This window comes from Eurosta solidaginis, chromosome 4 (assembly GCF_040869045.1).
Source record: "Eurosta solidaginis isolate ZX-2024a chromosome 4, ASM4086904v1, whole genome shotgun sequence".
Classification (NCBI taxonomy): Eukaryota; Metazoa; Arthropoda; class Insecta; order Diptera; family Tephritidae; genus Eurosta; species Eurosta solidaginis.
The window spans coordinates 138,163,566-138,190,114 of record NC_090322.1 but is presented as its reverse complement, the minus strand read 5'-3'; the positions used below and the strand labels follow the sequence as shown (position 1 = coordinate 138,190,114).

Here is a 26,549-nt window from a genome sequence, read left to right as displayed (position 1 = left end):
CACGTTGTTTAAATTTTTCCCAAATTATTAAATAAATTATAAAATTAAAAAATTGCTTCAAATAAATGTTTTCATACATTTAAAAAAAAAAAAAAAGCAATACGGGCAATCCCCGATTATTAAAAATCATACAAACAGACAAAATTGGTTAATTCGTTGTAGTTCTATAAATAGAACGAAAACAGCAACAAAAACCAAAGTTTCTTTGAAAACCGCCGTACCAAGCATAGCTTTAACACATAATTGCCTACGAAGTATGCAATGTGTAAAAGATTAAAATATGCAAAAAGAAGGCAATTGGGAAAGACTTCACAACAGGCATGACGTAGCTGAATGCGTTTACAACCATTTCAACTATCGTAGGGGTGCGAGTTCGACTCCCACCCCCGGGAGAAAAGGCTTTGAAGAGATTTACAAGGTATAATCGAAACAGCTGTCGCCTTGTCCGTCCTGATGTCACGTTGTTTAAATTTTTCCCAAATTATTAAAAAAAACAAAACCCAATTGGTTGGCTACGATACGGTTACGACCTTAGCGGCACCAATAATCGATTGCATTGATTCTCATAAGGTTGGTCGAATCAGCTGTTAAATGGTTACCGATACGGTTACCGATAAAGCACCAATGTCTCCAGCTTAAGTCACCATTAATTCGCCCTTAAGGCTTTACCATTTACTTAGGCAACAATTTATTTCAGAAAAGAAAACACTAGTTTTATTTATATGAAGGTTGATGGAAAATCATTAAACAATGCATCTTAGCTTAAACAAAGATTTCGTATTCTACATTTGCACATACGAATATATTTATTTATAAAACTAAACTTGAAATCATGCTATTAAAATCGTTCGATTCTGTTATAAAAAATTGTATATCTTAAAAATATATAGCTTTCAGAGACGTGCAGTTGCAGCACAGAGAAAATTCAATAAAAGTAACTAATCAGTTCTACTTGCAAACTCTATTTTATACTTTTTTATAAGACATAAGTTATTCAAAAAAAGCAAAGTATTATTGTTTTTTTTTTTTTTTTGTATAAAATATTATTACTAACTATTTATCGTTTACACAATCACAAGCTTTATTATTACATTTACACCTATACTGGGAGGAAATAACTTACAGTCTAAGAGATTCAAATTGCTTAGGCTTAAAAAAAAACAAAGATCTATCCTAACTATTCAAGAGTTACGCGTTTGGCAATAATTGAGATAAGTCTTAGCGACTTTTTTCAGCTAAACAGAAAGCACTTGTTTGTGCGGCTAAAAATGTAATTGCACATTTTTAAATAGTAATAATGGAAGAGATTTATAAAAAATCAGCTTTCGCATAAAAAAAAAATTAACGCTAACGCAGCATAAAGTACATTAAACATAAACAATCGCCCCCTGCTTATGTGAAGTTGTTCGACATTAACAAAATTTTCTTTAAATATATGTAACCCGTCCTATGAAAAGGTGGCTTATGACTCAAAAAATAAATTGCGAGAAACAGCTGTTAAAGATAAACAATGCATTTCTTCAGTTTCTTAGTTGTTTTTCTTTTGCATTATGAACAGTCATGCCCAAAAGGCAAAGCGCAAACCAGTTTCTGACCGATATTTTGGGTCCATTGCCGTCGAAAAAAATCCTATCAAAAAAATCCTATCAAAAAAATCTGAGGATGCTTCAAGAGCCGCCAAAGTGGCATCGAAGGAGCCAAAGGCTTCATCGTCTTTCATTTCTGCTCTTCTTTCTCTACATTTTGAGTACACTTCTAAGCAATTTAGGACTTTCTAGTTTTTACCACGTGAAAGAGCGTCTCAAAAACTATCGAAACCAGAAAAAGTGGAAAATTTTTTTCGAGTCATAAGCGACCTTTTCATAGACCGGCTCACATATATTAAATTATCGTTACGGCATTAAAATCTGCTGTTCCCTACCAGTTTTACAGCACAATGAAAAAACTGAACTGAATAGAGATTATTCTAAGAGTTTCGAATTTCTAAATATATAGAAAACGAACTCTACAATGGCAGGCTTTGAAAGTTGTATAGTACTCTTGCATCACATAAGCTGGATGCAAAAAATGTTGGATGTTTTTAATGGGTTGGCGGTCTGTAAGCAATCAATAAAAATGTAATCTTATTATGCATCAATATTTCAAATATACGTGTTTTCAATCAAAAATGCTCGTGTACAAATAATAAGCTGCATATAACTTGGCTCGCGTACTTAACAAAGATTAGTTACTATTGGGTCTATTCTGATTATCGATGCTACAGTTGTTCGAGAAAAAACCAAATTCCAAATATATCAATTTTTGACACAAATTACTGTGCTGAGATTTGGGTAATTGCAATTTTATAATTAACAAAATAAAATAATTAAAAAAAAAATTACTTAAACGGATTTATTGAAATTAATACTTACATGAAGTAATAATAATACTAAAAGCTAGAAAATAATTAGGTAGTTCCTAGGTACTAGTCATCAATCTAAGGCGTTGATCAGACAATTAAATAAAAGCGTTGGAGACGTAAAATTTCTATTGATGGTCATAAGTACGACCAACTGAACCTTAATAAGGTTATGCTACGCCTCACATTTTTAGAAATTTAACGCGCCCAACGCTTTTATTTAACCCTTTCGCGCCTACTGGGACAATATGTCCCAGCTGCATTCGAAATAAAATATCTTTTTTTTATGAATGAAAACTTTTATCTGAAATGTCCCAATACAAGATTTGGGTTTTGTTTATAATAAAAATCCCTCATCATATAATAAATATATGGCATTTGGCAGTACTGGTCAAGTTTGCCACAGCATGGTTGGAAATTTCGCTGATCTGGCAGGACAAAAGTTATCAAAAGTACGTATTTACCGTTAGCCGCGTTGTGTAAAGTAAAATAGTGTGTATATTTTGCCAATTCTTGCTTGAATTTTGACTAAAATATTGAAAAAAATATTCAGAATGGTGAGTTTTATACAAACTTTCAATTCGTGGGATACATTGTCCCAATATGTGTTTAATGTGGGATTTATTTATCCCAATATTGTTTTTAATAGATGTCGAAAAGGAAGTACATAGAAAAAGAGGTGGCAGACATATTGGGCAAAAGCTGCGACGATGAAGATTTTAGCCCTCCTGAGAGCAGCTATATGCCTTCGTCTGACGAAGAAAATATGACAGGAGCAGAAGATGGCAGCGATGCCCGCTATTCTGAATCGGACGATGAAGAGCAGCCGGAAGATAACTTAGGTGCATTTCTCAAGAGGAAGAAGAACTATGTGAAAATGACGCAAATGAAGCACTTGCCGTTGCTACCTGGACCAACATGACAGAAAAGGTAAACTTTGGACCGAAATTTGAAATGCCTTTGGAAAGAGATCCGCAAGTTCTGGTAACTTTATCGCGAGGTTCTACCGGAGTTCGAGTCACAACTTTTACGCGGTCAAAGTCAGTTCCAAATAAACTGTGATGGAATACTGGCTACACGTTGGATGGATTCCAAGGAAGTACTAGTAGTTTCGAACTGCCACAAACCAATAATATCCACCATAAACAGGAAACAAAAGGATGGTAAAAAGAAAGAAGCTGATTGTCCCTTAGCTATTGTGGACTATAACCGTATAATGGGCGGCGTAGACACGGCCGATCAAAAATCAGCTGTATACGATCTAAATCGAAAATCTCAGTGGTGGTGGAAGAAAGTATTTTTCAAAGTTCTGATGCTTTCCACTGTAAATGCTTGGATTGTTCACAACGACCTAAATCGCAAACAAACGTCGTTAATATAGTTCATGGTACCGTTAGCTGAGTCATTGATTTCGGAAGGAACAAAACACGAAAAAATAAAAACACGTCGAACTGGTGGAAGACCAGCTAAACGTACACGCACTCAGTTATTGAATATAGGCGATCATTTACCAATCAAGGGGCCTTCTGGACGTCGCTGCGTATGGTGCACTTCGCTACAAAAGGAAACAAGAACAAATTACATTTGCTTCGGATGTAATAATGCACTATGTTTTAACTGCTTTACTCCCTATCATAAATAAAATATAAAGCTACAATATTTTTCAACTAAATATACAATATTTCAAAATTAATGGTTTGTCAACTTGATATATATTTATTTGCAAATACTATATATAAAACCTTATTGGGATAATACATCCCAACATAAAACCTTATTGGGATAATATGTCCCAGGATAACGAAAGGACATAGCGATATTTTAGGTATGCAGAACATGTTTTTTTAACGGTGTTTTCACATTTTTAAAATAAAAAATAAAAAAATATCCTAGGAACAGAAATAAAACTCCGGTGCGAAAGGGTTGTCTGATCAACGCCCTAGATTGATGAGGAGTGTGATGACTAGTACCTAGGACCTACCTAATTATTTTCTAGCTTTTAGTTTACTTAATGTAAGTAACCGTTTAACTTAAAAATTGTTTATACTCAGCGTGCTTTGCACACAGAGTATATTAACTTTGATTGGATAACGGTTGGTTGTACAGGTATAAAGGAATCGAGATAGACATAGACTTCCATATATCAAAATCATCAGCGTAGAAAGCAAATTTTATTGAGCCATGTCCTTCCGTCCGTCCGTCTGTCCGTTAACACGATAACTAGAGTAAATATTGAGATATCTTCACCAAACTTGGTCCACGATATTTAATATAAAAAACCTGATTATTTAGTAAATAATACACCTAGAATGTTGAAATTTGACGTGTGGACTGATATTGAGACTAGTGATAAAAATGTGAAAAAAAATATAAAATGGGCGTGGCACCGCCCACTTGTGATAAAATCAATTTTACAAATATTATTAATCATAAATAAAAATCGTTAAACCTATCGTAAAAAAATTCGGCAGATATGTTGCCTTTACTATAAGGAATGCTCTGAAGAAAAATTAACGAAATCGGTTAAGGACCACGCCCACTTTTATATACAAGATTTTTAAAAGGGTCTTGGACGAATAAGCTATATCTTTGCAAAAAATGCCTTTATATCAATGGTATTTCATTTCCCAAGTGGATTTATAACAATAAAGAGGAAAAACTTCAAATTTGTAAAAATGGGCGTTGCACCGCCCCTTTTATGACTAATCAATTTTCTATGTTTCCGGAGCTATAATTCGAAGAAAAATTAACGGATCGTAATAAAATTGGGTACACAGATTTTCCCTATAGCAGGAAATATTTCTAGAAAAAATGGGCGAGATCGGTTCAAGACCACGCCCACTTTTATATAAAAGATTTTTACAAGGGTCGTAGACGAAAATAATAAGCTATATCTAAGCGAAAAAGAGCTTTTTATCAATAGAATTTTACTTTTTAAATTGAATTATAACATAAAATTGGAAAACACTAAAATTTTTGAAAATGGGTGTGGCATCGCCCCTTTTCTATGTTTAGGGTGCCATAACTCGAAGAAAAATTAACGGATCGTAATAAAATTGGGTACACAAATTGTCCCTATAGTAGAAAATATTTCTGGTAAAAATGGACGGGATCGGTTAAAGACCACGGCAACTTAGATATAAAACCAGGTTAAAAGGGTCGTAAGACTAGAATAATAAGCTATAACTTAGCAAAAAATAGTTTTGAATCAATGATATTTATCAAGTTTTATTGTAAGAGGAAATGGGGAGACATTTTTTTTAAACGGGCGGTGCCACGTGTTATGTAGAAAAGTAATTTATCTGAAATGAAATGTGCAATTGAGGCTCACGTTGAGTATATAATGTTCGGTTACACCCGAACTTACCCCACCTTTACTTGTTTTTTAATTATTTTATTTTCAAGTTTTTAGTTTTTATTTAATTGCCTATTATTTCTCATTCTATTTAGTTCATTTAGTGAATCATTATTACACGGACTCTTTCCTGACAATTTGTTACAATCTAAGTCCTCAATACATAATTCTTCCCAAAGACTACTCGACTCTGCGCCACGTATGCTTGTCCCTCCTCTAACTCCAAAATATTTTGATGTCACTTCTACCGGACTGTATGTAATATTTGTTCCAAATACGAGCCAAATCGGACATCATAGGTCGCTTTCTACTCATGTCTTCCAAATATGGACCAAATCGGACCACAAATACGTTTTTTTTTACTATCTCGATCCTTGCGCCACCTAGCGACGATTTTTTTATAGCTCGCTTTCTATTCATGTATGTATTATGTGTTCCAAATATGAGCCCAATCGGACCACAAATACGATTTTTTTTTAATATCTCGATCATCGCGCCACCTAGCGGCGATTCTTTTTATAGCTCGCTTTCTATTCATGTATGTATTATGTGTTCCAAATATGAACCAAATCGGACCACAAATACGACTTTGAAAAATTTCGATCCATGCACCACCTCTCGGAGTTTTTTTCTTATTAATGCATTGTCATCGGGTTCTGAACTATATTTCAAGTTTCAAGCTTGTAGCTTATCGGGAAGTTACATAAATTTGAATTACAAAATTCGTTCACAACGGCCGTGCAGCCGTTTGGCCGGCCTGTCAAGTCAAGCTAAATAAACCCGTTTAAAACATGTGAAATTACTACTAAATACAGTGCAGATAAAACGAAAATCGTAAGTTTTTATCATCAGATCCCTTCGCAATCAACTTCGTTGATTGCTACTCAAACATATTATACTCCCTTGCGGAAATGATTTCGACATTACATTCTCTTGAAGTGGTATATTCTTTTAGGAGGTTCATTTTGGGATTTGGGTACAGACATCGCTTCATCACTCGCTGTATAGGGCTGTTATAATTTTTCTCTAACATTAATACAAACAACGAAGGCACATTTGTTTGTGCGACAAAATAAAATAAATTCTGTATCTAAATTAAATAATTTTAACTGACACACACACATTATACTTGTCACGTTTTTTAAAGTTTATGCTGGTTCTATAGAGTTTAATATAAATAAATATGATATTGATAATGCTTGTGTAATAAATTTGTTTCTTTAAACAAAAAGTAATAATTTAATTTCGTATCGAAAATCAGAACAAGATTGATTGAATGTTTACTTATATCTAATAAAGAATACAAAATCGCCAAATTTCATATGTCGCATAGGAAGAATTGCATGTTCATAATGTGACACTAATAAATAATTTTATCTAAATGCATTTGTAAATGACAAAAAATCTATGCTTATTTTAAATGACATACATATCTATATAAAAATGGAAGAACATTCAAGGAAGTCTCGTCAAAATTTGTATGTTTTATAACTTTAAAGCTTATTCAAATATTATGTATATATATGTGTTATAATACAGCATCCGCCAGCATATGTACTGTTGCTGCAACATTTCAAATCACTTGGGTGTTTAACGTTTGAGCTGCTCAAACAACAAAAAAATAAATTTTTCAAACACTTTCGAATTGCACTCTAACTAAATTAATACAATCAAGATTTTTCCTATTAGAGAGCAAAAAAAGTTCTCTTTGTATTATGTATATGTACGTACATACATATCAATCTGTAACACCCAAGTGTACTAGCTGTTGCATGGAACGTTGTAAATATGTTGGATCTGGAAACATATTGAACTGAGTCTTGTGATCTACACTATTCCATATAACAACATCTTCGCGTCCTGTTGTCACCGAACGCCCAATGGAGAATAAAAGACGCCTATCAAAAGCAATTTTGAGGAAACGTAATACTTTACGACCAAGCGGACAATCTGGTAGATAACACACACGCGGAAATCCTACAGCGAAAAAAGCCCGACCTGGATGTGGATGATCTTCATTTTGTACCCCAGATGCAATGCTGAAAATATAATTAAACTTGTAATTGCTATAAAAAAATTTGGTCGAAAAACTGGCTTACTCATAGACGATTTGTATGGTATTTTGACCCTCGTGACCTGGCAGACTTTTGCTAATAATGCTCCATGACATAGTACCATTAGGTTGATTGCCAACTTTCTCACCATAGACAATGCCACAAACTGGACACTCGATAAAAAGGTTCTGGAAAAGGGATATTTAATGTGAGTTTGGTTGAGATATGTATTTACACATATGTAGGTGAAGGTTGACTTGTTCTGCACGAGCACCGTTTTGATAAAAATGATTAGCTTAATAAAATGTACTTACCTTACTGCTTTCACCTTGCTGTGCTATAATCATCCCATTCAGACACTGTAAATGCATTAAATGCTGACAACGAGTCAACGCTATAGTCGGATTCTGCGTATTCTGCACTAACTCTTCCATACACATAGGGCATGGTTGTGCATTCGGCCATATAGGTGGTTCGGCAACCTTAACAAATCTTGATATCATATCGCTCGCTGGATCCACACCAACAATAGAACCGACAATAGCCGATTGTTGATTCGATGATGCTAATTGTTGCTGAGATTGATGCGTTTGTTGGTTATTGTGGTGTATAGAAACGCCAACTGTTACAGAACCTCCAGCAGTGCCAACGGAAGGTGCTAAATTTAGTGAGCTTACATGATGTGGTAACGGTGGTGGTGCTGGTGCACGCTCGCCAAGTGACGAGTGCGTCAAAGATGGTACAAATACTTCATCACTACCTAATGAACAGTCTAATAGATCATTAACAGATATGGCAAAATTGCGACTACGCAGGCTCTCCTTGCTTTCGTGTGACAAATAAGTGGATACGGTGTCAACGCTTGGACGGCGTGTCGACTTCATACTATTTGTATCTGTATCTGAGGTGCGTGTACGCGAACGAGAACGATGTGAGCTTAAACGACTACTACGCTGTGATTGTAATGAACCATCTGAACAGCGACTAAGATGACTTTTCATTGATGATGAGAGGGGAGTTTTTGTATGTGAAAATTGCATAGTTAAATGATTGGTAGCTGATGCAGTTGCCGAGGAATGTCCAACTTGTGATGAACTCGGATTTTTGGTGCTACTACCAAAGATATTGAGATTGTTGAGTATATGGCGTAAGTTGGTAGTGGATGCTTCTCCATTTTTTTTATTTGATTTATTATTGCGTTGTTGTGTATGTGGCGCATGCGTAGATACTGGTAGGTGAGGTTGGCTATGATGATGATTATGGTGGTGGTGTAGCTGTTGTTGTTGTTGGTTTTGATTATGATGGGAGGCATGAGATAGATGATGTTGACTGCTTACTATTGCCATAGGTGGTAATGGTTGAGGTTGACGGCCAGCGTGTGCTAACGAAGTAGTGGTGGGTAGTCCATTGTTATTTATCGTAATACATTGTTGGATCTGTTTTGTATCAGAAACTTTAGCAGATGCTTTTGGCAATGTGTTATTGCGTTTTGTTGAGAAATCTTTATAGAAATTCGCTAGAATTATAAAATATATTAAAATAATAATAAAAAATTGTTTGCTTAGAGCAGAAAGTCTGATAAATGTTCTAGCTCAACAACTACCTAACTACCTATTTTTGTACACACCTTTTTATCTCCAATACGCACACTTATATTACCGCGTGCAAAAGTATTGGTTGGTTGCTACTTACAAAATATTTATTATATTATAACATAAAAACGACTTTTTACCACAGCGGGTTAGCGGGGTCAGAATATACCCGTGGTAGGTATGCCTGTCGTAAGAGGCGACAAAATACCAGATTCAAGGGGCTGTGTAGCGCAACCCTTCAGGTTGCCAGCGCAATATATAGCTTCTCCAAACCCAATTGTCAACCTCACCTATCCGCGGCGAAACCTGTTTCACTATCGGACGAGGCTCTAGCGACCCTAAGTCCCTCGTGGAACTTGTGGTTGGGGAGGGAGGGGATGGCCTGAAGGTTTAATGTGGCCTCATAAATCGTTCCCGAGATGGTCGGGCTAGCACCTTAATGGTGCTGTGGTACCGGAGCGTACCGGATCTGTATCCGGCAAAGGACCATCACATCTATAACACTCCCCAAAGCCTTCGGGGAGCAACCTTATCGCTACTACAACAACAACAATTTTTTAGTGTGGCGATATCAGCTCCACTTTTCGAAATAAAAAAATTGTTCTTTAGTATAGTTTGTTTTATTCAGTCTATGATCACAAAATCTTACTTACAGATTAGATACAAAAAATAAACACAAGTTTTGAAAACAAAATATAATGGTATATTGCCAAGAAGAACTGGATAGTCCAAAAGGCCTGCAATGAGGCCATAGACAAACATCACCATCCGTTCTCTTTCAAGTGTTTGTGCATTGATAAGAGAGGATTAAAAAAAAGCGAACAATCTTTCTTTCAACTTTCTACTTTGGTCGAATGACTGATATAGATAGGGTTCCAAATAATGGAAGCATATTATAATTTACAACGCCACATATGCTCATCGACGCCAACTGGCTGACTTTAAATACCTTAGGAGCAGGAGGGTTTCGAGAATGACATAGTCAAGTATTTTTTCACATTGAGGAAGAGATTGTTAGTACGGCACCAGTCAGCGAATTTATTATGGCCGTTTTGCTACCCATGTCTTGAAGGTCATCAATTACAATGTAACACGAAAGCTATATCGTCGCTCTCTTGCCAGAAGCATATATGTGCACTTCTTCTTTTTTTGAGTTAAACGGTCCACTGACACGATAACTATTGAATCCCGATTACTAAATAAAAAGGAAACTACCCGTTTGACGTCTAAATAGAGTGAATGCGGGATAGAGCATTCTTCAGTAATAAACACATATACATATGTATATGTATATAAAACAGTAATACCAATTTCCACAGAAGCTTAATGGAATCACAATTTTTTTTAATCCAGAGAAAGTTTTTAATTTTTAATTTTTGCATTACGAGGCCTCAACTGGGAATCAAGTACGCATCTTCCACCATACAGGAATAGGCTTCTTATAATTAATTTGCCATCTTTAGAGAATCGTAGAGAATTACTCGGCGTTATGTTCATTCACAAGCTCATAATTGGCGCGATTCACTCCCCTAACCTAATCAGTTAACTAAATTTGGCTGTTCCTGCTAATGCCTCCCGACATTTTGTGCCTTTCCATTTACCTCTATGCCCGGTAATTTTGCCAGAATTATTCCCTTGCGTCATTGATGCTCACGTTACAATGACTTGTATAGCTGCATTGGCTTTAAATGTTCGTTTGCCGCTTTACATACTGCCATACTCTTTGGTTTAGCCTGATGTATTAATTTTATTTTTTCTTATGCAATGCGATGTCAAGTTTTTATAACATATTAATTTTCTATGCATCTCTTTTAAACTTTTTAATTTTAAGGATGAGTTTGTATTTACATATATAACTGTCGCTGTTGTAGCAGTGCTTCGCCCCATCCAATAGGTGCGACCGACCGATCACAACAACAACAACAACCGATCACAAATCGCTTCCCAAGGCAGTCGGTTCTATGTACCGGAGCTACTCGGGATTTTTCCCGACCAAGGACTGTCATTTCAGTGTGACCCCATTTAATTTGTTGCGTCCTTCCCACAAATTGTCATCCTCCCAGCAGCCCCTTGCAGCAGGACTGCTCCATATTCTCTTACTCCGGGAAGGCCTCGAATCCAATCCGGGTCCGTCTCCTGACCCCGGTCCTGAGAAATGGTTTCGCTGCATCTGCCGGAAAAGAATCTTTTTCGGACGGTCATACTCTGTTCAGTGTGTCTCGTGGAAGGGATGTTTGCATCGGACAGGTTGTTCTGGGCTCGATCCCAAAACCCGACGTCCACGTAACTTTAATAAATCTTTTGTGGCTCCTTGCTGTTCACGCCCAAGGGCGTCCCGTAGTCTACGCCTAAGCGCCCCCCACTACCTCCCAGCAGCCCCGCTGCTCAGCAAGCCACAACAAGTACCCGCTGCTGCTCGCGCCCCACGGCGCCAACAACTCAAACAGCTGATACCACTCATAACTACTACCTTCGTAGTAGAGTTGGTAGCAATGCTGAGCATCAGCCCCTGCCCCCGTCTTCTCCCCCCTCTTTTCCGGCAGCAATCGTGCTGGTCAGGGAAACAGACTCTTAGTCCCTACCTCCGTTTGCACCGTCTGCCAGCACAGAATATATAGGTTTGCGACATCCGCCCAATGCAGCTCCTGCCTTGGGTGGTGCCACTTTCCTAGATGTTCTGGTCTCCGCGACGGCAACCCCCGACGGGTTTCATCGCGCCATGTTGCCAGGTCGCAAACCCAAATCATCCGGTACCCCAATGCTTGCCCAAGGACGCCCAGTCCCAGGGCCACCACAGCAATTGCGCCCTGACCTTCCACAACCCAGGCGTAGTCACCCGTCACTCACCCCCAGAGTGGCGGCGTCTCCCCTTATGCACTTCAGAATTCTGCAGTTAAACTGTAATGGACTAACTGGGAAGATTACGGAGATAGTCGATTTCTTGAAGCGGCACAACATCCGCATTGCTGCGATTCAAGAGACTAAACTCACAGCAAGATCTGCATTGCAGACCTGCTCTGGGTATAATGTCCACAGGAAAGACCGCGAGAGCGGAAATGGAGGCGGCCTCGCGTTTATCATACACCACTCTGTGCATTATTATATATTTGATCCTGGCATCGACCGCAAGGACAATGTCTTACAACGTCAAGGCCTATCTGTCCGGTCAGGCGATGCAAACCTAGAAATCATCAACATCTACATCCCTCCTGCCACCTGTTGCCCCAGTGGATACCGCCCTAATATCAGGGCCTTACTCACTGGCAACAATCGCATTATCTTAGGCGATTTCAACGCCCATCATGATCTATGGCATTCAAACTTGCGGGCGGACAGTAGGGGTGAGATGTTGGCGGATCAAATAGAAGAAAATACGTTCTGCGCAATAAACGGAGACGCCCCCAGACGTATGGTAGGAAGCTGTCACAGCTCGCCAGATATCTCAATCGTGAGCGCAGAACTCGTAAACTGCGTCAACTGGCAGCCGATGGTAACATTGGCATCCAACCATCTGCCGATACTTATTTCGCTCGAGCGTACCGCCGACTTCATCGTCACCGAAAAACGCACTTTCATAAACTTCAAAAAAGGAAAGTGGGAAGAATATAAATCTTTTACAGACAACCACTTTGCTGCCCTCCCTATCCCGACTGATGCCCGCCAAGGGGAGCGTGCCTTCCGTAAGGTCATTGAATCCGCCTCGGGACGTTTCATTCCCGCTGGGAGAATTCCCGAAATCCGGCCCACTTCCCGGCGGAGGCCGCAAACTTAGCGAGAGAACGTGACCTTATAAGACAGCTTGATCCAGGCGACCCCCAAATAAGGGATATAAACCAACGCATCAGATTGCTTGTGGACGAACACAAGCGGGCGAAATGGGAGGAGCACCTAAGAGGTGTGGGTAAACTTTGGTCCACCGTAAAGTCCCTATCGAATCCGAATAAGCACAAAGACAAAGTTTCCATCGCCTTTGGCGACAAAGTGCTGCCGGATGCGAAAAATGCGCGAGCGCTTTCTGCCGACAATATATAATGCATCCTACAGCCGACAAAGATAGATGGAGAGCCAATAGACACGCACATAAACACAAATTCAGCGCGTCACCAATCACCATCACCGCTAAAGAGGTTGAGGACGCCATTGGTCGCGCTAAACCATCCAAAGCAGTGGGCCGAGACGGCATAGCCATGCCGATGCTTAAAAGCCTAGGGAAAGAGGGTTTCAAATATTTAGCGCATGTCTTCAACCTGTCTCTTTCCACCTTTGTCATACGCGAGAAATGGAAAATGGCCAAGGTGGTCCCGCTACTAAAGCCTGGGAAACCAGCTAACATAGGTGAGTCGTATCGTCCGATATCTCTCCTATCGCCAGTGGCAAAGACGCTTGAAGCCATTTTGCTCCCTTATATCCAAGCAAATTTGCAGCTAGCCCCTCATCAGCATGGCTTCAGAAAACTCCATAGCACTACCACCGCGCTAAATGCCATTAGCACCCAGATAAATTGCGGTTTAAATCAATACGCCCACCATAGAACAGTACTCGTAGCGCTAGACCTATCAAAAGCTTTTGATACGGTCAACCATGGCTCGTTACTGCAAGACCTGGAAGGGTCTACCCTTCCCCCATGTCTTAAAAGGTGGACCGCTAATTATTTGGGTGGTCGGCAGGCATCGGTGCAATTTAGAAACGAAACATCAAAACCAAGGAGAATTAAACAAGGGGTGCCACAGGGTGGTGTCCTATCCCCACTTTTGTTTAATTTCTACATATCTAAGCTACCTTCGCCGCCAGAAGGAGTCACAATCGTTTCCTACGCCGATTACTGCACAATAATGGCCACAGGCCCAGGCCCAGAGATCGATGAGCTATGCAATAAAATAAACGGCTATCTCCCTGATCTCTCCAGTTTCTTCACCTCGCGAAACCTGACATTATCACCGACTAAATCATCAGCGACCTTATTTACAACATGGACGTCCCAAATGTCGACACTTTTGAACATCCACGTTAATGGCACTACGCTACCGACTGTCTTCCGCCCCAAAATATTGGTTGTGACGTTCGATCTGGATCTACATTTTGGTGAGCATGCAATTGTACCGAAAATCCAGAGCCGTAATAAAATCCTCAAATCTCTTGCTGGCAGTACAATAGTTTCAATTTACCTTCCTCCTAATATCACTATAGGAAATTTTAAATCAGAAATTCACAGACTTTTGGAATTTCTAGAACCTTTTTCAAACACCTTCATTCTTGGAGATTTCAATGCAAGAGCTACCTTGTTTGGTGATAGAATTGACAACTATAAGGGTAAACATTTGGTTAGTATGATTCAAGAATCCAATTTTCATCATTTAAATAATGGCAATCATACCTTCTTAATAGATCCACGCACCATGAACACATCTGTGCTAGATCTTTCTTTTACAAACTGCACCTTTCACTGCTCCTGGAAAGTTGACACAACACGAATAGGATGCAGTCACCATCTACCTATCAAAAAATCGGTATTTCTAGCTAGAAATAAACTTTTACAATCTCTAGAAGTTCTTGAAAATTACACTACAATCACGGACTTAGAAAACAAAATCCAAGATGAAATTAGAAAAGCAACTTACACGATTGATAACACCAGAAAACCAAAATCTTGGTGGAACGAAAGTCTTGACAAGAGCTACCGCTTCCTTAGAATAGCAAATCAGAAAGTAAAAGCTTTACCGAGTGCGGAAAATATGGATAATATGATAGCTTAGAGAAAGAAATGGAAAAAGGCAGTTAACAAGGCCAAAAAAGAAAATTTCAAGGAAAAAATAGAAGAAATAAATACCAATATGGGAAGGAAATCTTGGCGCTTTGTCAAGTCATTAAGGGGAGATTTTAATCAAATAGAAGTAGGCATGTGGAATGAAGCCAACAACCAAAATTTTTTAAATATGCTTAATCAACAAGTACCAGTTATGGTTCAAAGACTACCTCTTAACAATGAAGTAGAACCAAATACCAATCTCATTTGTGGAAATAAAAGAAACGCTTTTTAAAAAGAACATAAACTCAGCAGCCGATGCTGATAAAATATCGTACAGGATGTTAAGATCACTTCCTGATATAACCTTAAACAACATCAAAACATGTTTGAATGACATTTTTATTTCTAATACCATTCCAGAACACTGGAGACAAATTAAAGTAGTACCTATACCCAAAAAAGGTAAAGATCTCAACAATTTTGAAAATTTCAGGCCAATAGCCTTAATAACAGTTTTTCTTAAAATAATAAATTCCTGTCTTAAAGATAGAATTAACTTATACATTGAGAACAACAAAATACTCCCACCCACAACCTTTGCCTACAGGAAAAACATGTCCACATCAATCTGTTTAAATCACATAATACATCAAATCACTCTACTCAAAAGTGATAATAAGCATGTAATTTTTTGCTCAACTGACATTTCAAATGCATATAACTGTGTGAATATAAATATTTTAAAAGATCAACTTTTTGATATCGGCTTAGAAAAGTTGTATACTGAATGGATAATAAACTTTCTCAGCTATAGGATTCTCAAAATTGGCGATAAAACAACTGAAATTTTCAATGGTCTTCCTCAAGGCAGTTGCCTTTCACCACTTTTATTTAATATATACACTGCCAAACTCCATGATCTTCAAGATGAAAATATTCAAGTATACCAATTTGCTGACGATTTCTTTTTCATATCCTCAGGTTTTACATTAGAAAATGCAAAATCCAATCTTCAAAACTTTTTAACTCCTTTGCATCAAATTGCAACACTCTTAATCTGAATTTTAATGCTAGCAAAACTAAAGTCATGCATATTACCAAAGGTCCAACGAAGGAAGTCAATGTAACCATAAATGGTTCAACACTTGAACAAATAAAATCAGCAACAATTTTAGGCAGAGTCATAAACAGTTCCTTAACTGCAAAATCACACTATCAAAAAGTAATAGAATCATCTTCTAACAACTTAAAACTTTTTAAATACATTACCAATATCAAATCAGGGTTACACCCACAAAAGGCATTAAACATCTACAAAGCAATGGTCAGATCAAATATTGAATATTGCAGTACCACACTTGCAAATAGTGCCAATGCATCATTTCACAGTATACAAGTCTTACAAAACAAAATCTTGAGAAGATGTTTAGGTCTAACACGACGCCAATACCATTAATATATGCTTTAGCTAATGAACTACTTCCCAATGAACGAGCCCTATGGCTAGTTGCCAAAGAAGTAGTGAAACTAATTGCATTTAATAATCCAATAGCAGAAACTATAAAATCTAACTCACACCTCAATACCAGTTACGCAATTGCATACAACACTTTCTCCAACGTCATTGATGACATTGATGCGGTTCACCCCCATCCCCCGATCTCCAACCTTGTAATTTTTGAAAAAACTACCAATACTAAAAAATCTAACATGACACAAGAAGAAATTATTGCCCAGCACTCATCAATGCTGGCAGAATACAGAAGTACAAGTTTTAATATAATATATACAGATGCCTCAGAAGATAAAACAGGCTGTGGAATTTATTTACTAAACACAGGCACCGAACACTTTTTCCATATTCCATTTAAATCATCCTCAGTTTTTGGAGAATTACTAGCAATAGAAGAAGCCATCGACATTTCAATACGAAACAACTACTCATCCGAAACAACATACATACATCTACAAATAGCATTGCAGCTAAAATTCTTAATATAATTTCAAATCACAACTTCAACAATGTACATGTCAGATGGATATCCAGTCACAAAAACATATTTGGCAACGAAAAAGCGGATGCTATAGCCAAATCAGCTATTATAAACAGCTCTTGTAAAACAGTAAAACTTACGATAGATGAAGCTTGCAAACGTATCATGAATTATATATACGACCAGTCTTTTCAAAATTTTTTAAATTACTCCAATACAAACCAAAATCTGTATGCCACCATCTTCCCTTCTAGGAGGAATTTTGCGTGGTTCAAAAATTTTAAATTTAACCCAAAAGATATCAAAACCTTAAACCGTGTACTAACCGGACATACATATGATAAGAAATATTTAGTCAAGATCAAAGCTACAAACTCGTCTCTATGTCGCTGCGGTGATACAGATTGCTATGAGCATCAAACCTTCCACTGTCCACTTTCGAACAACATTAGAGTCACCTTCAATGTCTTTAATGAAGCACATAATTTTAAGGAAGTCTTTAAAGACAAAAACAACGCCAAAATCACTCAATTAGCAAATTTTCTCCAAAAAGCCGATCTTAAATTTGGAAAAATAAATTAATTTAAAAAAAAAAAAATCTAAGACAATAATAATAAAAGCTGCTATCATAAATACACATAAAAACTTTTACTTTGTTTATATTTTTACGTTCGTCTTATATGTTTTTATGTTTTTTGTACACAAATCTCGATTCCACCTTACTCATAATTTTTTTTTTATGAATAAAACTATTCGAAACAATTTTACATAAATTTCAAACTGCAATCTTCATTGCATTCATCATTAACTGCAATTCTCATTGCATTCATCAAAATGCAACTTTTTTTGCAATCATCAAATAACAGCAATTGTCATTCCAATCATCAAAGAACGCAAAGGGTCATTGCACCTTTCATACAACTGCAATACTCATTGCATTCATCATAAAACTAACAGCTGAATTCAAACAATACAAATAGCAAGCTGCTACACAGGGTTCTGGCCTCGATGGTATTACCTTTGTGTACTAGTGGATCCAAAGTTACACATACACATTGGAAAGTTAATCCAGTAATTAATCATTACATACCTTGGACAATAACCTGGAACTGGGACTTTCAAATATAAGAAGGTCCTCATCCATGCAACCAAATCTCGAAAAAAAAAGAAAGACGTTTATATTTTATTATGCACGCCATTTTGTACAAAAAAAGCAATAGAATATATTGCCGCAGTGTTATATTTTTTTGAGTGAAGTGCTTATCTATCAAAGATAAAATTCAGAGTGGATGGATTCATTTTTATTGTGCTCTTTGAGAAACGTCTGTTTAGAAGGGGAGTTGATCTTATTTTATGATGATAAGACTATTTTTCACAACCAATTGTGCTTTGATATACCCGTACAAATACTCCGTTTAATCCCTAAGGCCGGCAGAAGGGGGCATGAAGTAGCCAAAGACTTTCGGCCAATAAGACTCACGTCCTTTCTTCTGAAAACGTTCGAAAGGCTACTAGATATACATATACGGGAGCTTCTAGGCGAGGCTCCACTTTCCACGGCACATCACGCGTGCCTGAGAGGGAAATCCACAGAAACCGCGCTACATGAGGTAGTTCGAACAGTGTAAAAGTCCCTTCATCACAAGCAGTTCACTCTGGCTGCGTTTGTTGATGTGGAAGGCGCGTTTAACAATGTAAGAGCGGAAGCGATTGAGGCTGCCCTCGGTAAGGCAGGGGTTGAAGAACCACTACGGCTTTGTATTTCAACCCTGCTTCGCAACCGCAAAATAATAGCAGAGCTAGGCGGAGCTAGTGTTGGCAAGCAGGTATGCAGAGGAACACCACAGGGTGGGGTGCTTTCACCTCTGCTTTGGTTGATCACCATAAATGAAATCCTAGAAAACTTAACGCAGGGGGGGGGGGGGGGGTTACGATCGTGGCGTATGCCGACGACGTGGCGATCTTGGTTTCTGGTCCTTTCCCATCAGTAATGAACGAAATCATGGAAAGGGCCTTGGCTAAACTCAGCAGGTGGGCACAGGGATGTGGCCTTAGGTTAAATCTCGACAAGACGGACGTGCTTCTCTTCACGAGGAAGTACAAGCCACCTGCCTTCAGATCACCATTCTTAAACGGCCAGCAACTAACCCTGTCATCGAGTACCAAATATCTGGTACTAACAATTGACTGCAAGTTGAATTCGAAAGTATGCATGGAAGAGCGGGTACGGAAGGCCTGCATCGCCTTCTATGCCTGCAAATCAATGTTTGGTAAGAAATGGTGGCTCATGCCAAGCATGGTACTTTGGATGTACGAGGCGGTGGTGCGACCGGTGCTTACCTACGGTTCCATAGTCTGGTGGGAAGCTCTAAGTAAGAGCTACAATCTTACCAGCCTGCAAAAAGTCCAGCGCACTACGTGTGTTGGTGCCATAGGGGCCGGACGCACTTGCCCCACAGCTGCTTTAGACCCCAGTTTGCACCTGCTTCCGATCGATTTGCATATACTTTATACATCGTCACAAACTGCACTGAGACTCACGGAGTCTGGGTGTTGGAAGGATACTCAGCAAGGGCATAGTAGTATCCTAAAAAAACTTCCGGATGGTACATGTAGTATCGAGACAGATTTCTACCCTCGCAAACTGAAGTTTGAGTACGCTTGTAATACCGCCATTCCAAGCAGGAACGAGTGGAAGAGAAACCCGGGCATAAGGGTCGACGACATCCAAATCTACACTGACGGCCCCAAGATGGAATCGGGAGTGGGGGTCGGAGTCTACTCTGAGTGCCTAGATTTGTCTGCATCATTCACACTCACATCGCACTGCAGCGTGTTTGAGCAGAAATCCTCGCGATTTCGCAAGCCTCACCCCAGCGGGTTAGGGGGTCAGAATATACCCGCGGTAGGTATGCCTGTCGTAAGAGGCGACTAAAATACCAGATTCAAGGGGCTGTATAGCGCAACCCTTCAGGTTTCCAGCGCAATATACAGCTTCTCCAAACCCAATTGTCAACCTCACCTATCCGCGGCGAATCCTGTTTCACTAACAGACGAGGCTCTGGCGACCCAAGCTCCTCATGGAACTTGGGGTGGGGAGTGAGGGATGATGGCCTGAAGGTTTAATGTGGCCATATAAATCGTTCACGAGATGGTCGGGCTAGCACCCAAATGGTGCTGTGTTACCGGAGCGTACCGGATCTGTATCTGGCAAACGACCATCACATCGATAACACTCCCCAAAGCCTTATCGCTACAACAACAACAACAATTTGGCAAGCCTGCAAATCACTGGAGGGCTTGAACGTAGCTGGTAAAGTTTACATCCTGTCGGATAGCCAAGCAGCGATACAAACGCTTTCCTCGCCACACATTAACTCAAAATTACTGTGGTCGACGAGCTGGCACGCAGGGGCTCATCGGAGATGAGCGAGGAAACAACCAGTGTCGAAGTAGGCATACCCTTAGCAGTAGCCAACATTCCGTAAATTCCGTAACATTCCGTAGATTTTAGACGAGTTACATGGCATTTAATTAGCTACTTAGGTGACCAGGGTCGCAGCCATTTCACCTACCTACCTACCTACTCCGTTTAAGGCCCGGTTTTTCAGTGCAAGCTTAAACTACAGTTAAAGGTGACTACAGTTAAACCCTGCCAAGGTTAAACTCTAGTCAACTTTATATGGAGTTTAAACTGCCACAGAAAACCCGAGCAGAAGCTCAACATGCTGTCGCCACTTCTAAGCAATATTCATACATACATACTAGGGATGCCAGGTTTTTGAATATTGCGGCCCGGACATTTTCGAGATTTCGTATGGTACATAGCTCATTGATGGGTGGGCCAGAACCTGTGGTCATTATTGTGCAGTCATCGATGTAGGATACAATGGTGACTCCTTCTGGTGGCGAAGGGAGCTGCGGTACGTAGAAGTTAAACAAAAATGGAGAAGTCCACCTTTTGAGACTTGGACTGGTTGACTGTATCAAAAGCTTTTGATAAGTCTAGCGTCCCTCAGCGGGTTATGGGGTTAGAGTATACCCGCGGTAAGTAAGCCTGTCGTAAGAGGCGACTAAAATACCAAATAGATTCAAGGGGTTGTGTAGCGCAACCCTTCCAGGTTGCCAGCGCAATATATAGCTTCTCCAACACCAGTTGTGCGACCGATCACAAATTGTCATCAATGTCCTCTAACAGGAGTCCAAGGAAACTTGCTGTTTCAACAGGGGTGGACCATAATGAGGGGTGTTAGAGGCGTTGGTTCCACAATACAGTTAAAGAGATGGCTGGTGACATGTGGGGACACATTACAGGCTCGACATATGTTTTGTATGTCGGGGTTGATTCTGGATAGGTCAGAGTTCATCAATCAGATGTCTATTGGGATGCTCAGGTTCCTGGGTATTCAACAGAAACTGTTAGGTTAGCATTTCATTTCTCTCCCTTATGGGGAGTATTCTCGCCTCATTATGTAGATGGTGTTCTGGGGACCTAAGAAGACAACCCGTGATGGTTCTGAGGGCAGTAGATCCTGATCGAACGTCACACCCAAAATTTTGGGTGGTAAGACAGTCGGTAGCGTAGTGCCATTGACGTGGACGTTCAAGATGGTCGACATTTGGGATGCCCATGTTGTAAATAAGGTCGCCGATGATTTAGTCGGTGATAATGTCAGGTTTCGCGAGGTGAAAAAACTGGAGAGATCAGGGAGGTAGCCGTTTATTCCGTTACAAAGCTCATCGATCTGCGGGCCTGGGCCTGTAGCCATTATTGTGCAGTCATCGGCATAGGAAACGATAGTGACTTCTTCTGGTGGTGAAGGTAGCTTTGATATGTACAAGTTAAACAGAAGTGGGGATAGGACACCACTCCTGTTTCTCCTATTCGCTATTTTTATTAAGATTTTATATGTATATGAAACCATGGAAACATCTTAAAATTTTTACATTTTACAACGATTACGACACTCTAGTAATTTGCCGAATTGTTTGTAAACCAATAAAACTAAAATTTGGTCCTTTTTCTAAGATCTGGTCCTTTCTTTCATGAATTTTGGTCCCAAATGAAAACATGGTGTGGCAACCGTGTGTACCCATTTAAAATCTGAGTTAGACTTATGCGATCGCCGTGGTGTGATGGTAGCATGCACCGCCTGTCACACCGAATATCGTGGGCCCCGTGGATCCGCCACTGGTAATGAATAGGCTTTGCAATCCCATAGAGTATATTAATTAAGTGGATCAATGTTTAATAGTTAAAATTGGTATCTACTTTATAAGGTCGAAAACGCTATAAAAATAAATAAGTAAAATTTCATTACATTAAAAAAAAAAAAAAATTAAAAACCCAAATGAGTCTGGGGCCAATGGCTTAGAATTCCGAGACTGGCATCCCTAATACATACATACGCATAGTATTTCATAAAATTTAATTCAACAAAACAGAGGTAAAAACATGTATTTGATTTTATGAGAAATTGTTTGTTGATATTCAGTATTCATACATACACTCCAGCCAATGAGATATATCAAATGGAATGATAAATTAAAAACACTAGCATGTAGGTTAAGCCGCTCGTTATATATACCTTTTTTGCAAATATTTATTTTGCCGGGTGGAATATAAAAAATTATGATATAAAAATTACCATTGAAAAATTTCCCTCGAATTGCATAACTCTTAGAACTGCCATGTTGTATTTGAAAATCTTTGAAACCACATTAGGTAATCATTTATTATGTGATAGATTATGAGGGCAAAATAAGAAAAACTTTATTGGGTCTGAGTCTTAGCGAAGTAATCGACTTTCAAAAAATACGAAAATGTCATTTTCGTACTACTCAAAAAACCTGCAGTTTTTTATATGGAGCTGCAAAAACGGGTTTCATCCCATTAAAGATCTTCTTTTTTTTATTTATTAGTCTACAAATTTAACAATCAATCAGACTTAAGATTACATATACATTACAGGAGCATAGAGAGTGAACAAGATCTATATTAATAAAATATGTCCCTCTAATAAGTTTTACTACAAATAACACACCTACCATCTCCCTACGACTCCGTAACGTAGGAAGATGAATAAGTTTTAAACGTCAGGAGTAAGAAGGAAGACACCTCGATGGGTCCGACTGTAAGGCCCTTAGCACAAAAATCAGAAATTGCTTTTAAACCGACTCTAATTTGTCGCAGTGGGTCTGGTAACGAGGGTTCCAGATTATCGAAGTTTATTCCAATATTGGGCTCACCAAAGATATAACGAGAGTCCCTTTGGCTCTGTTCACTCAACCTTCTATGTGCATCTCGCCACATGATCAATGGTCTATAAGCTATTTCTTGCTACTTTTGCGAGAAATAGAGCCAAATTCAGAATCGCTTCGTGATATGTTGCAGAACACATCAAAAGGGAACAATTATATGTATATAACTTTTAATTTGGTGAAGTAACAAATCTCAAACAATTTTATATCAAATAGCTGCGAACCATTTTCAAATTTGGTCAAAAATAACAAAGTTACAGCACATTTAGCAAAGTGATGCCAATTTCAGACAAAAGCTTAATGAAATAATTAGTCAGGTTTTGTACATTAAAGCCCTTATTCAACTCAATATTCCATACAATCACCCATATTCTGCATTTCGATTACGTTCCCGTTCTACGCTCCGCTTTAATCGAAGTTGGGTATTCTGCATTACGACGGAATCGTAACGAGAAGAGGAAAAGCAAATGATTTTTCGAAATCAGCTGCTTGTACGGGATGTGTGAACATTGGAACAAAATAAATTAGAGAAAATTAAAAAAAAAACACTGAAAGAGGTTTATTTATCGCATTATGATTTTGGACACGAGTCTGTGTGGTCTCGAGCGCGCATTATTTTTGTGATTAATTTTGGTGTTCTGAGCAAGTTTATTGTGCTAATCTAACGGCAAATTTGATATTAAATATAAACGCATCATTAATTAATGCATTTTCCAGAAATAACAAAAGCTGCAATCAGGTGAGTGTTTTTGGCGTCCCTTAAAGAATTTTTTTGCTAAATAAAACGGCATTAAGTGCCTTAAGCACTGCTGACAAATCTTTTCTAAAGTGTTGTGGAAAAAAAAAAGGCATAGTGCCTTCAAAAAAGAGGAATAAAGTGCGTTTAGCACTGCTGAAAAGTACAAGACGGAAAATGGCGTCGCCGGCACAAAAGTCGGTGGCGTCACTTTCTAATGAAGATAAAGACAAAGCCACTATGGCAAAAAAACCTAAAATATTGGAGAACTCCAATGTGACAGGTTTTTATGAATTATCACCAAATGGTTTAGTGGAAATGAAAAAAATGGAAAATGACCAATTAGCAACCGATGTAACTGTACAAAGCAGCGACATGGAGACAGCAAATGATACAGCAAACATAACGGTGAATTCCAATTCGGCTGAAAAAGTTCAGTCAAAAGAAGAGGAAAAAAAAGAAGCGGTAAAACCAACAATAACATACCCGCCAAATTTTCGCGGAGAAATTTTTGTACTTGTGGACACCACAGAATGTCACGACATGAAAAATGAAAAAGTAACGAGTGGCTTAACTTTATACAGCCAAATAAAGAATTTGCATATTAAAGATCTTGACTTAATATACTCAATAGGAAAATCCCTTTATAAAGTATTCTTCAAAACCACATATGCAGCAAACAGCTTCATAATCGATGATAGAGTAAGAAAACGTGGACTAAAACCATTCATTCCCAGGACAGCACTGGAAATATATGGAGTAGTACGTGGGGTTCCACAAAGCTACACAGAATATGATATACTCAAAAATTCAATTTCTTCGGTACCTATAGTATCAGTACAGCGCTTCACGCGCAAAGATCGCAATAGCGATTCCTACATACCAACATCCACATTAAAGATAGGTTTTATGGGAAATGAAATTTCCAAAGAAATCATTTTCGAATATACTCGTCTAACAGTCGAGTTTTATGTACCTACATTGAGACAATGTAACAAATGTGTCAGATTAGGACACACCAAATTTGGATGCAAATCCAAAGAAAGATGTCTTCAATGCGGAAAAAGTGAGTGTAAGAATGGCGAATGTAACAATAACACCTGCATTCTCTGTGGCAGGGAGGGACATACAGCCAAAAATAAAAATAATTGTCCACATTGGCAAAAGGAGTTGGAGGTGAACCGCATCAAAACGGTTAAAAAATTGTCCAGAAAGGAAGTTTTAGATAAATACTTCCCAAGAAATACAAATCGTTTTGATATATTAAGTGAAGATGATGAAGAGTTTCCTGTTTTAGTGCAGGATAATGACATTTTAGACACAAATAAATATATAAATAGGCATTTAACTAAAAAATCATATAGCTCTGTAGTAAAGAAGACTAGTCCGGCTAAACTAAAAAGGGAAAATTATAAAACGGTAAATCCAAAACCACAAATCATTCCTGTTTTTAACTCTTTTCATTACCAAAAAAACTTGGTTACACAATATGAAAAACTAATGAGTGAAATGATCAATATCACTCAAAAACTCTCACAACAAGGTAGCTCTGGTACCTTACAAGAAATTCAAAAAATCAAAAACACTTTCGAAGCTCTAGTAATGAGTCGCGAAAATTCTAACACACAATCTCTAAACTCTTTTTTCTCTAATCATGAAGATGATGCAATATAATTGTCAAAGCCTTAAGGCAAACATAGATACAATAGAATATTATATAAACACGTATAATATAGAAATTGCAGCTTTTAGCGAAATTTTCTTTTCAACAAAATCAACACATAGAAAACTTTTAAATTTTAATATTATTAAAAAACATAGAAACGATGGGTACGGTGGCGTTGCCATTGCCCTTAGGAAATATATCAAATTCAAAAAAATAACTTACAATACTGACTACGATATTTTAATAATTACAACATCAAATCTTCAACCTAATATCACAATAGTTTCAATTTACCTTCCTCCTAATATCCCTATAGGAAATTTTAAATCGGAAATTCACAGACTGTTGGAATTTCTAGAACCTTTTTCAAACACCTTCATTCTTGGAGATTTCAATGCAAGAGCTGCTTTGTTTGGTGATAGAATTGACAACTATAAGGGTAAACATTTGGTTAGTATGATTCAAGAATCCAATTTTCATCATTTAAATAATGGAAATCATACCTTCTTAATAGATCCACGCACCATGAACACATCTGTGCTAGATCTTTCTTTTACAAACTGCACCTTTCACTGCTCCTGGAAAGTTGACACAACACGAATAGGAGGCAGTCACCATCTACCTATCTTAATTGAAACTGATCATTGTGCAATCAAAAAATCGGTATTTCTAGCGAGAAATAAACTTTTACAATCTCTAGAAGTTCTTGAAAATTACACTACAATCACGGACTTAGAAAACAAAATC

The 26,549-nt window shown here is 38.2% G+C and overlaps 1 protein-coding gene across 1 annotated transcript in view; it reads right to left on the bottom strand.

The window, feature by feature from the left end:
- Window positions 1-741: 741 nt before the first annotated feature.
- Window positions 742-26,549, bottom strand: part of dx (deltex) — a 32,309-nt gene continuing 6,501 nt past the window's right edge. The window contains exons 4-6 of the mRNA XM_067783057.1: window positions 8,122-9,323; window positions 7,853-7,995; window positions 742-7,792 (exon numbers count right to left, since the gene is read on the bottom strand). Of these exons, the coding sequence (XP_067639158.1) occupies window positions 7,492-7,792; window positions 7,853-7,995; window positions 8,122-9,323 (1,646 nt within the window). The 3' untranslated portion in view covers window positions 742-7,491. The remainder of the gene's footprint in view (window positions 7,793-7,852; window positions 7,996-8,121; window positions 9,324-26,549) is intronic.